Consider the following 14,066-nt stretch of genomic DNA (forward strand, 5'->3'; position numbering starts at 1 on the left):
AAAATCAATGAAATTAAGCGAATGAAAGGTTTGTAAAAATCACTAAAAATTAAGGAGAATTGTTAAAAATTATGAATAATTAGTGATAATTATTTCAAGTTAGCAAAAAATCAATTAAGATTTGTTTTGAAAAAGTGTGTAAAAAAAATTGAAAATTATTATAGTTTTTGAAATCTTTTGAAAAATTTGCGAAGGTCATAAAAAGTTAACAAAGTGAAAACTTGGTAAAAATTGTTATCCAATCTCTGAAAATTTGAAAGAAAAATCAATGAACGTTACTAAACATTATGAAAAAAAAAATCACTAAAAATTGAAGAAAGTTTTGAAAAATTTCTGAAGAGTGGTTAAGATGATAAAATTGAATAAATGAACAAATGTGATGGAAAAGGGCTGAAAAAAATAGTTGAAAAATCATAAAAAAAAACTGGCGATGAATTTAATGAAATAGAATCAGTAAATAGGTATCATTGAAAATTATCGAAGGATCTTTAAAGATAAACAGGAGAAAATTCTGTAAAAATTGTTAAAAATTGGTTAAAATTAGTGAAAAAAATTGAAGATTGGTTTTTGAAAAAATCAACAAAAAAATCACTAAAAATTGATGGAAATTATTGGATTTTTTTTTTAGATTTTTAGCTACATACATAACTTTAGTGATTGTTTCTGTTTTACAATATTGTCACTGAACTTCATTGATTCAAAGTTGCGAGAGTTCTGATCATTCCTGAATCGTTTCAAAAAAATCAAAAGTTGATTTTTTTATCCTCGATGTGTCTGTTTTTTACTGTATCAAGAGAACTCGAATTGTATTTCATGGAATGTTGATCATTAAACAAATAAAAATGACATTTTTGCCATTACGAATTGAGCAATTTTCTTCATTAATTTTAATATGTATTCGTGTATTTTTCAGGTGTGGTTTCAAAATCGACGAGCTAAATGGCGAAAAACGGAAAAATGCTGGGGCAGAAGTACAATCATGGCCGAATACGGACTTTACGGTGCTATGGTCAGACATTCGTTACCGTTACCAGACACCATATTAAAAAGCGCTAAAGAAAACGAATGCGTTGCTCCTTGGCTTCTAGGTGAGCTCTCGATCACTTCTTCATTCGTATCTCTACATTCTACAAGTACCTGTACCTTCCTATACCTTTTCTTTTCTTTTCCTTCTCCAACGTCACGTAGCCTACTTCTCATATTCCGCTAATATGCTAAATCTCACTCTATGCAAATCCAAAATTATGGTTTATCTTCATCTTCGTCGTGAATTTCCTTCTTTTCGTCGTCGTCGTCGTTCATGTATTTCGTACGTTAACTGCATACAATAACATCTATGACGACAAATGACAACCAAGTTGAAAAAAAACTGCATTATCCTCGTAAGTATGCCCCTCTTATAAATACACATGTGGAGAGAGATAGTTACGCAACTTGGACGCGTTTAACCCTCTCTGGTTGACCTCATCTGTTCCCCTCTTACACGACGATGTACGATTCCATAAAACGTTGCAACTCCTGTTCCAATTCATCCCCTCGTATATACTTGAAGGGCAAAGCGAGAGCTGCGGGACGCGCAGATCTGCTAATATGGCGACCGCCTAATCCGGTGATGGCGTTACGGCGCCAATGAAAGGGGCGCTTCTTCCTCTTCCTGCTCTTGGCTTATCTGTTTCAATCCCCGAGCACCCCTCGTAGAGTGACTTTATTATGTACTATGTACTCACGAACGCAGCGCATTGCGACGGAGTTCTAATTACATCTGTACCATCCTCCAGCATCCCACGTTTTTTGTATACCTACGTTGGTTTTTCCTCGTTTTTCCTTGTTTTTCTTTATACTATTGCTACATTGTCTTTCTCTACATGTACAGAATGGTCCGGTACTGCGACGAATACCCCTCCCTTCTCCCTTGTAGTAATCTGAATGATTTGTATACGCGGTTTGTGGGTGTACGATTTGTCTTATCGTGAAATTCGAGGATTGAAATGTGACGTTTGAGATTTTTTTTGTGTCGGAGTTTTGCTGACAAAGGTCTCATGCAGTTTTTGGTACAATTTCGTTGACTTGAAAAATATTCAACCCTTTAATCAATCAATCAACCAAGCAACCAACCAAGCAACCAACCAACCAACCAACCAACCAATCTTTTTGATTATTATTGAGTTAGGTGACCAGTTAGATATTACTTTCAGATTTTCAAGAAATAAATCTAAATATCAAATTGAAAAAAAAATGGATCGAATTGACCTCGTAGTTTTGGCATGAGAAATCAAACAATAAGAAAATTTTCAAAACTCACTGATCCCATTTTCAATAGAAAAAATATTTACTTACTTGATTATTGGTCTTTAAAATAGATTGATCAATAATTCATTTTTTAAAAGACAGACTATAAAAAAAAAACAAAAGAAAACTGAAACACAGAAAAAATCAAACAATAAGACACTTAGATACCTACTCCAAATCGAAAGTCCATCTGCCAAATTTTGAACTGAATTTATCATATTTTAATTTTTTTTAAAGAATCAAGCAATAAATCATTTTATTTTTTAAAAAATTCATCAAAAATCGAAAACCGTAGAACAATGAGTTAGATCTTTGAATCTAATCCATATCCAATTTTGTATGGTAAGTCGATCAGCCGAATTTTAAAATGAATGATCATTTGTTTTCCAAAGGAATCAGGTTATTGCGTACTTCATTAATTTTTTAAAAAATCAACTAAAAATCAAACCTTGGGGAAACTTGTAAGTTTTTTTCACTAAAAATAACTAGAAATGAGAAAATGAGTTGTTTATTTCAAGATTCAGAATTGATTTCGCAATTATGTACCTACATAATAGCAAAAATTTCTTGGTTATTTTATGAAGAAAATTGATCGTTTAATTTTCTGAAGAACCGATCAAAATTAGGTTCATATTTTTTTGAGAGATTCAAAAATGATGCAAGAAAATCAATCAGAGAATCATGTTTTTGAAATGGTCATTCTTGAGTCTGAATTCTACCATCACAAGATCAATCAGTTGATGATTCTGAATTTATTGATTGATTTATTGATCAATCGATTAGTTGGTTTGTTGCTTGGTTGGTTAGATGATTTATCAGTTGAAAATTGGCAAATTGAATTAGGTATAGGGAAATCAGTCAATTAGGCAATAATAATTCTGTGTTGATTGTTCGACCAATTGATTAATTGCCTGGTTGATTGATCGATCGATCGATTGATCAATCTGCTTAAAACTGTTGAATTTACTTGCTGGGAAATTTATTGATTACTATTTTAAACTGATTGATCTAATTGATTGATCGTTGGGTCGTGTTGAACTTATTTGCTGGAAAATCAATCAATTTCCCGAAAAATGATTCTGAGCTGATTAATTGAATGATTAATTGATCAATTTTTTGTTTGTTTGTTTGAATTTGGTTAGTTATTGATTTATCAGCTAGAAAAACTTGGGTTGACTTACTAGAAAATCAAGCATAATTATTCAATCATTTCGTGCTATGGTTCTGAATTGATTGATTGTTTGATTAAGTACATTGTTTGTTTGTTTGTTTGTTTGTTTGTTTGATCATTAGGATTGGATCAAACTGATTGGTTGATTGATTGATGAATGAGTTGATGATGGATATTAAGTTGATTGATTGATTGATTGATTGATTGATTGATTGGATCGATTGATCTACCTTAAAAAGCTAAATCAATGTGCTGTAAAATCAATTATGTGGTACTCATTCTGAACATATTGATTGATTGATTGATTGATTGATCAACCAACTGATTGATCAATTCTTTAATTTGATTAAATTGGTTGGTTGGTTGGTGGTTCGATTGCTTTGCAGTTTGATTGATCGATTGATTGATTAGTTGAATGAAATATTAGCTTGGGGTTGTTTAAGGATCAATTAATTACCTAACTGAGTAAGTGAAGGTTCTGAACTGATTGATTGTTTGATTGACTAGTTGTTTGTTTGATTGTTTGTTTGTTTGATTGATTGATTGATTGATTGATTGATTGATTGATTGATTGATTGATTGATTGATTGATTGATTGATTGATTGCATGCTCAATTGATTGATTGAATGCTCGATTGGTTGGTTGGTTAATTGAATGATTGATTGATTAATTGTTCATTAGGATTGAATCAAATTGATTGATTGCTAAATTAGTTGATGATGAATTCATTGAATGATTGATTTGATTGATTGATCTACCTAAAATGGTCATATCTATTTGGTGTAAGATCAATTATTTGGTAGTCATGTTTTTGATTGATTGATTGATTGATCAATCAACCGATTGATCGATTCTTCAATTTGATTAGTTGGTTGGTGGTTCGATTGCTTTGTAGTTTGATTGATCGATTGATTGATTAGTTAATTGAAATATTAGCTTGAGGTTGTTGAAGGATCAATTAATTAACTAATTGAGTAAGTAGAGGTTCTGAACTCATTGATTGGCCGCTGATTGGTAGATTGAATGATTGATTAATTGGTTGATTTATTGATTGATTGAATAATTGATCTATTTGATTGATTTATTGATATAAGCTCGATGTTTTTGGTTTAACATGACTTGCCAGAAAATCAATCAATTGGGTGAGGTTATGTTTCTGATCTGATTGATCGATCAATTAATTGACTGATTCATTGAATGTTTGATTGATTGATTGATTGATTGATTGATCATGTTAAATGGTTGGTTGAATGGTTCATTAATAAGTCAGGTTGACATTGTTGGCGTGACTTGCTTAAAAATTGCTCAGTTAGGTAGTGTTTCTGAACCGATTAATAAATCAGTTGATCGATCACTTCGTTGAATGGTTGGATGATTGATTGATTGATTGATTTGTTTACCTGTTGATAGGTCAGCTAGAAATTGTTTGTGTGATCAGCTTGAAAGTTGGTCAATTAGGTATAATTAATGAATAATGATTCTAATAATTGAGCAATTAGTAGGTATGAATATGAAATTGATTGTTTGATTTGCCTGAAAACTAACCAATTGGATGTTTTACGAGTTTATAATAATAAGTTCTGTTCTCTTGTTGAAAACTCGATGAATAATCTCCTAAGAAAGTCTTTGGATTGTTTTTTTATGCTCCAATAAAATGTATTTTCCTGAGCTAAATTCTTGGGTGCATTTTTTGAAAAACCCACCTAATTTAATTTCCTAAATAAAGCTTTCAGTATTGATTGATTTATTCAAAAATTTACCTGTTTCTTTTCAAATCATCAAAATTTTAAAATCCAATTCACTTTTTTTCCCATAAAGGTCAATGAACTGATTAATTTGAATAGGTTTTTGTGGCTCTCAAATAATGCGCCACGCCATCTTCTTCAAAGTGGAAGAGGAAAGGGTCTCGATTGGCATGTTTTTTAGGGTGCAAAATACTAATTTAAGATAATTTTTTGGATTTAGAGGGCTGTATGGTCTTTAACCACCCACCTTCTGCTGACTCAAAACTCAAAATTTTTGAGAGAAACTTAGGGCATGTGACGTATTGATTGACATGTTTTTTGTGGTGCTGAATGCAAATGTGAGCTTCGTTTTTTGATTAGGATCACTGCAATGCCCTTAACCTCATTCCCCTCCTCCCCCCTCCCAAAAAAATTGAGTTGAAATTTTGATACAAAAATGGGGCGTGTGATATATCGATTGATATGTTTTTGGGGATGCTGAACACGATTGTGGTGTTAGTTTTTGAATAGGGGGTTGTTTCACAAATTCTGGCACCCTCTACTCCCCTCCCCTCCCCTTTATGCAATCAAAATTCGAGGAAATGATCGCAGTAGTGTGACACATCTATTGCTATGTTTTCGAGGACACTGAACACGAATATGGGGTTAGTTTTTTGGTCGAATCTCATCGTTGCTCCTTCTTCTGCAGTTGTTTTTTGATTGCATTCTGTTCGATTGATTCAAAAATTTGATAGATTTTATTTTCGAGACTCCCTGTATGGCCTCTATGGCCGAAATTCTCGTCGCAACCAACGAACCACTCTGTACATGCAAAAAAAAAAAAAAAAGTGTATCTATTGTGTACCGTACTCGTAGTAGATACGTTGGTTACAAAAGTAAAAACTAAAACGAACCACAGAACGGGATATTTTTGTTACAGGTATGCATAGAAAATCGCTGGAAGCCGCCGAGCAGCTGAAAGACGACAACACGACGACGAGCAACCAAAGCGACAAAGACGCCGATGACGACGACGACGCCGACGACGACATAGGTAATTCGTCCGATGACGATAACGACGCCGACGACGACAGCACCACTGGCCAAAGTATGAAAAACGACCATCCGATGTCGTCGAAGAAACCAAACCGAGATATCGATCCGGCCTCGAACAAGGAGGATAAATCGGGTTCAGCAGCAGCAGCAGCAGCAGCCGCAGCCAATGCCAATTCAGCCGACGACAAAGATACCGGCAGTAGTAATAACAAAGTGGTCAGCGAGCATTACCAAAACGGATCTCCTAAACCGGCTTCGGCGTACGCCACCGAGACGCCCGAAGAAGCTCATATGAGAATACGACAAGAAATCCAATCGCATATGGAACAACAGCATGCGGCCATCATGCAGCTAACGGCCGGATCTAGGACGGATCCGGAAGAATTTAGGAATAATAGTATCGCTTGTCTGAGAGCCAAAGCTCAAGAACATAACGCCAAGTTGTTCAGTCTGTCCGCCGATGCGCTGATGTTGGTCAACAGCAACGCAGCAGCTGCGGCCGCATTCCTACAGCATCGGTCGTCGTTGACCAACAACATGCCCTCGCATTACGACGCCAATGCTAATAATTTACCCAATATACATAATTATTACCCGAATAACCATCAGCCTCCGCCGGAGATCACCAATAGTGATATTATTACGTCGTCCGATTCGTCGCCTATTTTTTAATATACAAATATACCTATACCTGTTTACCTGTGTTTCCTCCTACTCCTCATAATATGTATTAAGGTCACCTGATCTCAGCTGACCTGATCTGACCGGACCGGTGCCCGGAACGTGGATGATTTTGTACTCTACGAATTGTTGTCCTAATGATCCAAGAGTTGTGTTTTTTTTTTATTATTATTGTGTAACGATGTACTATTTTTGTCCAGTGTTTTCTTTCCTCTCTCTCTCTTTCTCTATCGATGTCTCTCTCGAGTCGAAGGTGCGATTTGATTTTTATGGGTCTCTTTTAATTTTTTAATGAATTTTATCGTTGTTATTTGTATGTAACTTTTTTTTAAAATCGTGTATCGATGATTTTTTTTTCTATTGTTTTTTTTGTTGCCTTTTTTTTATCCCCGTCCTCCCTATTTTACGTAGCCCATTTTCCTTATTTTGTTTCGTTTCGACGAAGGGTACGGATATTTTGTTTTTTAGGGGTTGATGAGTGATGATGATGTTGTCTACAAGACGGTGAAATTTAGAAAAAGTATTCAAAAAAGAGCCATGAAACAAATTTTGATTTTTTACCCATCGGATATTTTTTCAAAATTTTGGTAATCTAGTTTTAAAAATTTAATTTTCCGAATTCCGATTTTAAAATAATAAGTAGGTACCTATTGAAAAATTAAAATTAAAATTTCAAAATTTTCAAGATCTTAAAATCATTTTTTTTGTTTTTTATTTTTAATTTTTTTTTTTATTTCGAATATTATTAATTTAGATTCTCGACTTCATCGGCCCATTTTACAATTTTCCTGCCCTCTCAAACCCCCCCCCCCACACGAGAGCAAATTTATTATTTTTTGGCAAAAAAAGGTTCCTCACTAAAATTAATTTTAATCCTTTATAAATTATTTTTTCTTTCTGTCTCTTCTTCTGCTCCTCCTCTTTCCCTCCTCAGCCCCCCCCCTAAATCAAATATTTTGAAACCTTGGAAAAAATTTCAATTCATGGAAAGTTGAAGTGAAAAAATTACAAAAAAAAGAAGACCCCCCCCCCAATCTCCTCGCCATCACCAAAAAATGCTCGATTGCTGAGAAAATAATTGTACAATATTTCAATTTAAAATGAGAAGAATAGAAGCAATTCTCCTCCCCTTCCCCCTCCTTTATTTGTATGATCTCCTTCAACTTCAAGGGAAAAACATTGAAAAATTGATAAAAACTTGATCGATTGTTGAGAATGATAAAAAAAATATTAATTAAAAATAAGTTACTTAAATCGAAACAACTCCTTCCTTCCTTCCCTTGGAGAAAAATTATAAAAATTGAAAAAATGTCTCGATCGTTCAAGAAAAAATTTTTCTGGTCCAAGTTCAAAATAAATTTAAAATAAATAGATTGATATTGAGTATAAAAGAAACTATTTCCATCCCCCTCCATCCCCCTTCCAGAAAAAAGTATAAAAATTGAAAAAAAGTTGCTCGATTTCTGAGACTAAACATCATTAGAATGAAAATGAGTAAAATATCAACTCCCTCCATGTAATCTCCCCCCCCCCCCCCACCAAAAAAAGGTCACGAAAATTGGGAAAAATAGGTTTTTAGATTCAAAATTACTCTTTTTCATGCCCCTCCTCTCCGAAAAATTTGATTGAAGAAAATTAAAAAGAAATAAAAAAACAACAACAATACTTTATATTTTACTGACAATATTTCTGTAAAATCATTAGGTTCAGAATAAGCAAAAAAGCAACACCTCTTACCCTCCTTCCTCCCTCTCTCCTCCTCTCAAAGAATACAATTATAAAATTTCAAAAAATTATTCTAGTGAAAAAATTAGGTATGCTTTTTGTTAGAAAAATTCTTGCGAAATCGTTGTATTCAAATTAAGTTGAAAAATAATATCAATTGCCCCTCACTCTCCCCTCCCCTCCCCTTCACTCCTCTTCCCAAAAATTCAGGTTGTGTAAACTGAAAAAAAAATGATTGAAAATGAATGAAACAAAAAAAGTTCCCCCCTCGTCCCCCTCCAAAAAAAATTGGAAGAAATTTAAAATGAATTGCTGGTTGAAAAAAAATTGCATTTTATTAGTAAAGTTGTCAAAAAATTGCTAGATTGAAAATCAGTGAGTGGAAATTAAATTCCCCCCCCCCTGCTTCTGTGTGGCCCTTCCACCAACTACATACTTGAAGAAGGGAAAGAAAAATTACACCAATTTTATTGCTGTTACTTTTCGTTCAATTTCTCATACTTTTATACTTTCAGAGTTGAAGGGTTGTGACTGGGAGAGAGGGGGTGAAACTTGTTTGTCGCAAAATGACTTTAAAAAATAATGAATCATGAAAATTTTATCAGAAAAATTATTGATTGAGAATTAGGTATGTATTTTGCTCTTGTTATTGGAATAATTTGATTACCCAATTTTTGATTTCTCCAAACTATTTTTAAACAAAAATTATTTGCGGAAATAATAGTGAAAAAACTCTGAAAGTTCGTCAGAAAAATCATCACAAACACCAAAGATTGAGGAATAATCCAATCTTCTCCCATTATCCGAGAAATAAAATTTAAAAATGAAGAAATGATGGAATTTTTCTTGTTTATCTTGTTTTTTAACATTTTTAATTTATCAATTTTATGTAAAAAAAAAAAACTTGACAAAGTCGTAAAATTTTGGAAGTCCAAAATTTCTGAAAAAAGTGGTAAAAATTCTGAGAAAATACAATAAGACTTCTTTGGAAATAATGGTGCTAGATGGCGTTTTGGACGAAAAAAATTGAATTTTCTTTCGTTCCAAAAGATGAGTACTTTTTCCAGGTTTTAATATTGGGATAAGTAATAGTGGCAGTTTTCCACATTTTTGGAAATGAATCAGAGGTCCAAATTTTATTATATAATTTGAGTAGATCTACTTTTGAAGTATCTGAGAGGAATTTCAACGTGTGGGGATGAATTTCATCTGGTCATTGAAGATTAATTTGGAAGAAAGAGTATAATTTTTTTGACGAAATTACTTTTAAAAAACCGCTCGAGTATTTCAAAAATTGCCCCTAAAGAAATAAGTATTTATACACCTTCCTTTTTTAGTTTCATTCCCCTTTACGCATTTTTTAGTTTTTGGTTTTCTGAAATCTTCGACACCCCCTCGGCCTCCCCTCTCCGCCCTCATAAGTCCTTCTCTGCAGAGATTTATTACTCAATTTCTTTTTTTTAGTAAATTTTGATACGTTCGCGTTCTGAGGAAAAAATATTCGTACCCTTTGTATTTAAATTCAAAATAATGTACCATAATAATTATTACATATTTTTTAATCAGAATTTTAAAATATGATGCGAAAAGTCCTGAACAAATCGATTGTTCTGTGACGAACACACGACTGCGTCTTTTTACCCTATGTTTTTTTTCTTTTCTTTTTTTTTTTATATCGGTCATATTACATAAAGCAATAATCTCGTCGAATTTGTAAAGTGTGAATATTATTTACGTTTACGTATAGCCAATAATGAAAAAATAATCTAGTCATGATATATAATTTTTATTATAATAATGCAAAATGAAGGCGCTATTTTGAATACGTATTTAAAGTAAAGAATGAAAAAAAAAACACGTATTTATGTACCTATAATGTAAAATGATGAATAAAATTGGTTGTATGTTGTGTCGATGTCGCGTGGAAATATTACGTACCTCACAAGTCCACGTATTGTTTTTTTTGTGTTGTTTCTTTTTTTAAAAAAAATTATTATTACGAAATGATAATTTTGTTCCAAAATATATAAATTAATGTGTAAATAATAGCAAGCTTTGTATTTGTAATGTTTTTCCTTTTCTTTTTTTTGGTTTATTTTTATTATATTATTCAAAATGATACGTATTGTAATATTTTTTTTCTTTTGTTATTTTCAAAATGGTTTTATATGTTAGTATTTTTTTTTGGTTTGTTTAAGAATGATGCATTGTGCAATAATTATTTTAGTGTTTGTATATTTTTGTTTCTCAGCTGATATATTGTAATTATTGTGCATCTTTTTAGTTTAGTTCGATATAAAAATAAAAAATCGATATTAAAATCCGTGTGCAATATTAATTTTTTAATTTCGTTACTGAAATGCTGATAAAAAAATATTATGATTGGAAAACATGTGTTGATTAAAAACGGTAATTACTCCGTAAATACTGACTCCACGATGAAGATAATCACACCATCAAATTCTTCGAGTCTGAAAACCCCAATTTGGACTCTTCGTACGGTTCGTTTGACTTAAAAAAAAATAAAATAGAATTTAAAATTTTCGAAAAATACGAATTTGGCTGGTAAAAATGGTAATACCTCGATAATTATTAATCCTACGTCGAAAATAATTGCACCATTGAATTCCTGGGGTCGAAAAACCCCCACCACGACTCCTCGTACACTTCAAAATGACTTCAATTAAGCTAAATAATTAATTTCTCTAATGAATTAACTGCTCGAAAATTTGAATTCGAAATATGTAGCGCCACCTATCGGATATATTAGGTACTACGATCCTAAATTTAAGAGGTAATTATAAACTTTTGAAAATTGAGCTTTTTAGCTTAATTAAAAGCTAATAGAATGTACGAAGGGTCGATTTTTACTAATTAAGGGTCGCTGATCACGTCAATGTAATTTATTTTATGCTATGTTGCACTTTTACAGCTGAAAGTTCAAGTTTTTTGTAAAAAGCTACAATATCTCACAAACTTTGAACTTTTTGGCAGAACTAACGCCGGAAATGGATTCTCCGTGTTCGAAAACCTGTTAAACAAAAGTTCGTACAATCTAAAAAGCTCTCTAAAGCTCACAAAATAAATTCAAAAGTTCAAATATTAGGAGTATAGAACCACCTAATATCCTATATTCTCCTAATGAAAAAGGTACGATTTTGCATCAAAAATCGTCCAAATAGGTACATTCGACGAGTCGATTGGGTTGCATACCCTGAATTTTAAGGGGCAATTATGAACTTTTGAAAATTGAGTTTTTTAGCTTAATTAAAACCCAATAGGGTGTACGAAGGGTCGATTATTACTAATTAAGGGTCGCTGATCACGTCAAGTTCATTTATTTTACGCTACGTTGTACTTTTACAGCTGAAAGCTCAACTTTTTTGTAAATAGCTCCAATATCTCAGAAACTTCGAGCTTTTTGGTAAAACTAACGCCGAAAATGAATTCTCCGTATTGAAAAACCCCTTACACGACAATTCGTATAATCTAAAAAGCTCCTTAAAGCTCACAAAATAAATTCAAAAGTTCAAATATTAGGAGTAGAGAACCACCTAATATCCTATATTCTCCTAATGAAAAAGGTGCTATTTTGCATCAAAAATCGGCCAAATAGGTACATTCGACGCGTCGATTGGGTTGCATACCCTGAATTTTAAGGGGCAATTATAAACTTTTGAAAATTGAGCTTTTTAGCTTAATTAAAAGCAAATAGGGTGTACGAAGGGTCGATTATTACTAATTAAGGGTCGCTGATCACGTCAAGCTCATTTATTTTATGCTACGTTGTACTTTTATAGCTGAAAGTTCAACTTTTTCAAAAAAAGCTTCAATATCTCAGAAACTTTGAGCTTTTAAGCAAAACCAACTTCAGAAATGGATTCTCCGTGTTGAAAAACCCCTCGATTGACATTTCGTACATCGTAAAAAGCTCCATGAAGCTCGTAAAATAAATTCAAAAGTTCAAAATTTATGATGCAGTGCTTCAGGCGGTGAAAACGAGAAGTTCTTTTGTAATCCTAGTAAAAGGTAAGTTCTTACTTCTTTTTCCATACGTAAATGAGGATTATAAAAGAAGTTCCATTTTCTGCCGCCTGAAGCGCTGCGTCATTTTTTTCAAAACTTGTTCTCTTTTTAAGCAGTTGGTTCACTTTTTATATTACAGATGGCACCACTGTTATATTTTGAAATTATTGAGCTTTTTGCCTCGATGAAAATCAAATAGGGCGTACGAGGGGTCGATTATTACTAATTAAGGGTCGCTGATTACGAAAAGCTCATTCGTAATATTCGATATTGCACTTTAACACCTGAAAGCTCAACTTTTTTCTAAAAATCTTCATCTCATGAAGAAAACTTTGAGCTTTTTTGCCGTGTGAGGGGTCTAAATGTATGTTTTTGAACCCCCTGAGAACGAATTTGATATTATTACGGCCCCAAACCCAAAGGGTCCTTCTATGGGGAGGGCCCAAATCTTAGAATTGACATAAGGGTCATGTGAGGTATTGAAATATAGGTTTTTGAACTTCCTGAGTACGAATTTGATATCATTTTGGCCCCAAACTCTGAGATACGCTTGAGGGGAGGGTCCAAAATTTGAAATGAACTTTCAATATCGTGTGAGGTATCGATATGAATGTTTTTGAGCCTCCTGAATACGAATTTGACATTTTTTCAGTTCCTGACCCTAAGGGACGAGGGTCTCTTTAGGGGAGGGGTCCAAATTTTGAATTGAACGTTGATGTTATGAGTGGTATCCAAGTTTATGTAATTGCGCCTCCTGATAATACGAATTTGATATTTTCTCAGTTCCAGACCCAAAGGGTCTCTTGAAAAGGAAGGGTCCAAATTTTTGAAATGCACTTTTAAGTTGTGTGAGGTATTGAAATAGATGTTATTGGACCTCCTGAATACGAATTTGATATTATTTTAGTCCCAAACCCTGAAGGTCTTCGGAAGTTCAGAAGATGTAGGGTCCTACTTTTGGAAACGTACAAAAAAGTTGTGTGAGATATCGAAATAGAAGTTTTCGGGCTCCCTGAGCACCAATTTGATATAATTTTGATCCAAGACCCCAAGAAGCAATTGAGGGGGAGGGGTCCAAATTTTTAAATCAACTTCAATATCACATGAGTCATCAAATTAAATGTTTTCGATCCTCCTGAGTACGAATTTGATCATAATTTCGCCCCTCGACCCTAAGGGTCTCTAGAAAGGGAGGGTCCAAATTTTGAAAATGTTCTTCGAAGTCGTGTGAGGTATCAAAATACAAGGTTTTTGAATTTCCTACGAACGAATTTGATATTATTCAGGCCCAAGACCCTAAGGGGCGCCTGAGGGGGTGAGGGTCCAAAATTCTAAAATGAAATTAAATATTGTGTGAGGTATCAAAATAGATGTTTTTGATCCCCCTGAGTAC

The 14,066-nt window shown here is 33.2% G+C and overlaps 1 protein-coding gene across 3 annotated transcripts in view; it reads left to right on the forward strand.

The window, feature by feature from the left end:
- The window catches only part of LOC135837381 (diencephalon/mesencephalon homeobox protein 1-A-like), a 158,224-nt gene extending 149,767 nt beyond the window's left edge, over positions 1-8,457 (forward strand). For 2 of the 3 annotated variants that reach the window (XM_065352633.1, XM_065352635.1), the window contains 2 exons: positions 914-1,088; positions 6,105-8,457. In XM_065352633.1, the coding sequence (XP_065208705.1) occupies positions 914-1,088; positions 6,105-6,913 (984 nt within the window). In that variant the 3' untranslated portion in view covers positions 6,914-8,457. The remainder of the gene's footprint in view (positions 1-913; positions 1,089-6,104) is intronic. The other variant, XM_065352634.1, reaches the window with a different exon arrangement.
- The last annotated feature ends 5,609 nt before the right edge of the window (positions 8,458-14,066 follow it).

The sequence above is a fragment of the Planococcus citri genome, chromosome 2, assembly GCF_950023065.1.
Source record: "Planococcus citri chromosome 2, ihPlaCitr1.1, whole genome shotgun sequence".
NCBI classification, from domain to species: Eukaryota; Metazoa; Arthropoda; class Insecta; order Hemiptera; family Pseudococcidae; genus Planococcus; species Planococcus citri.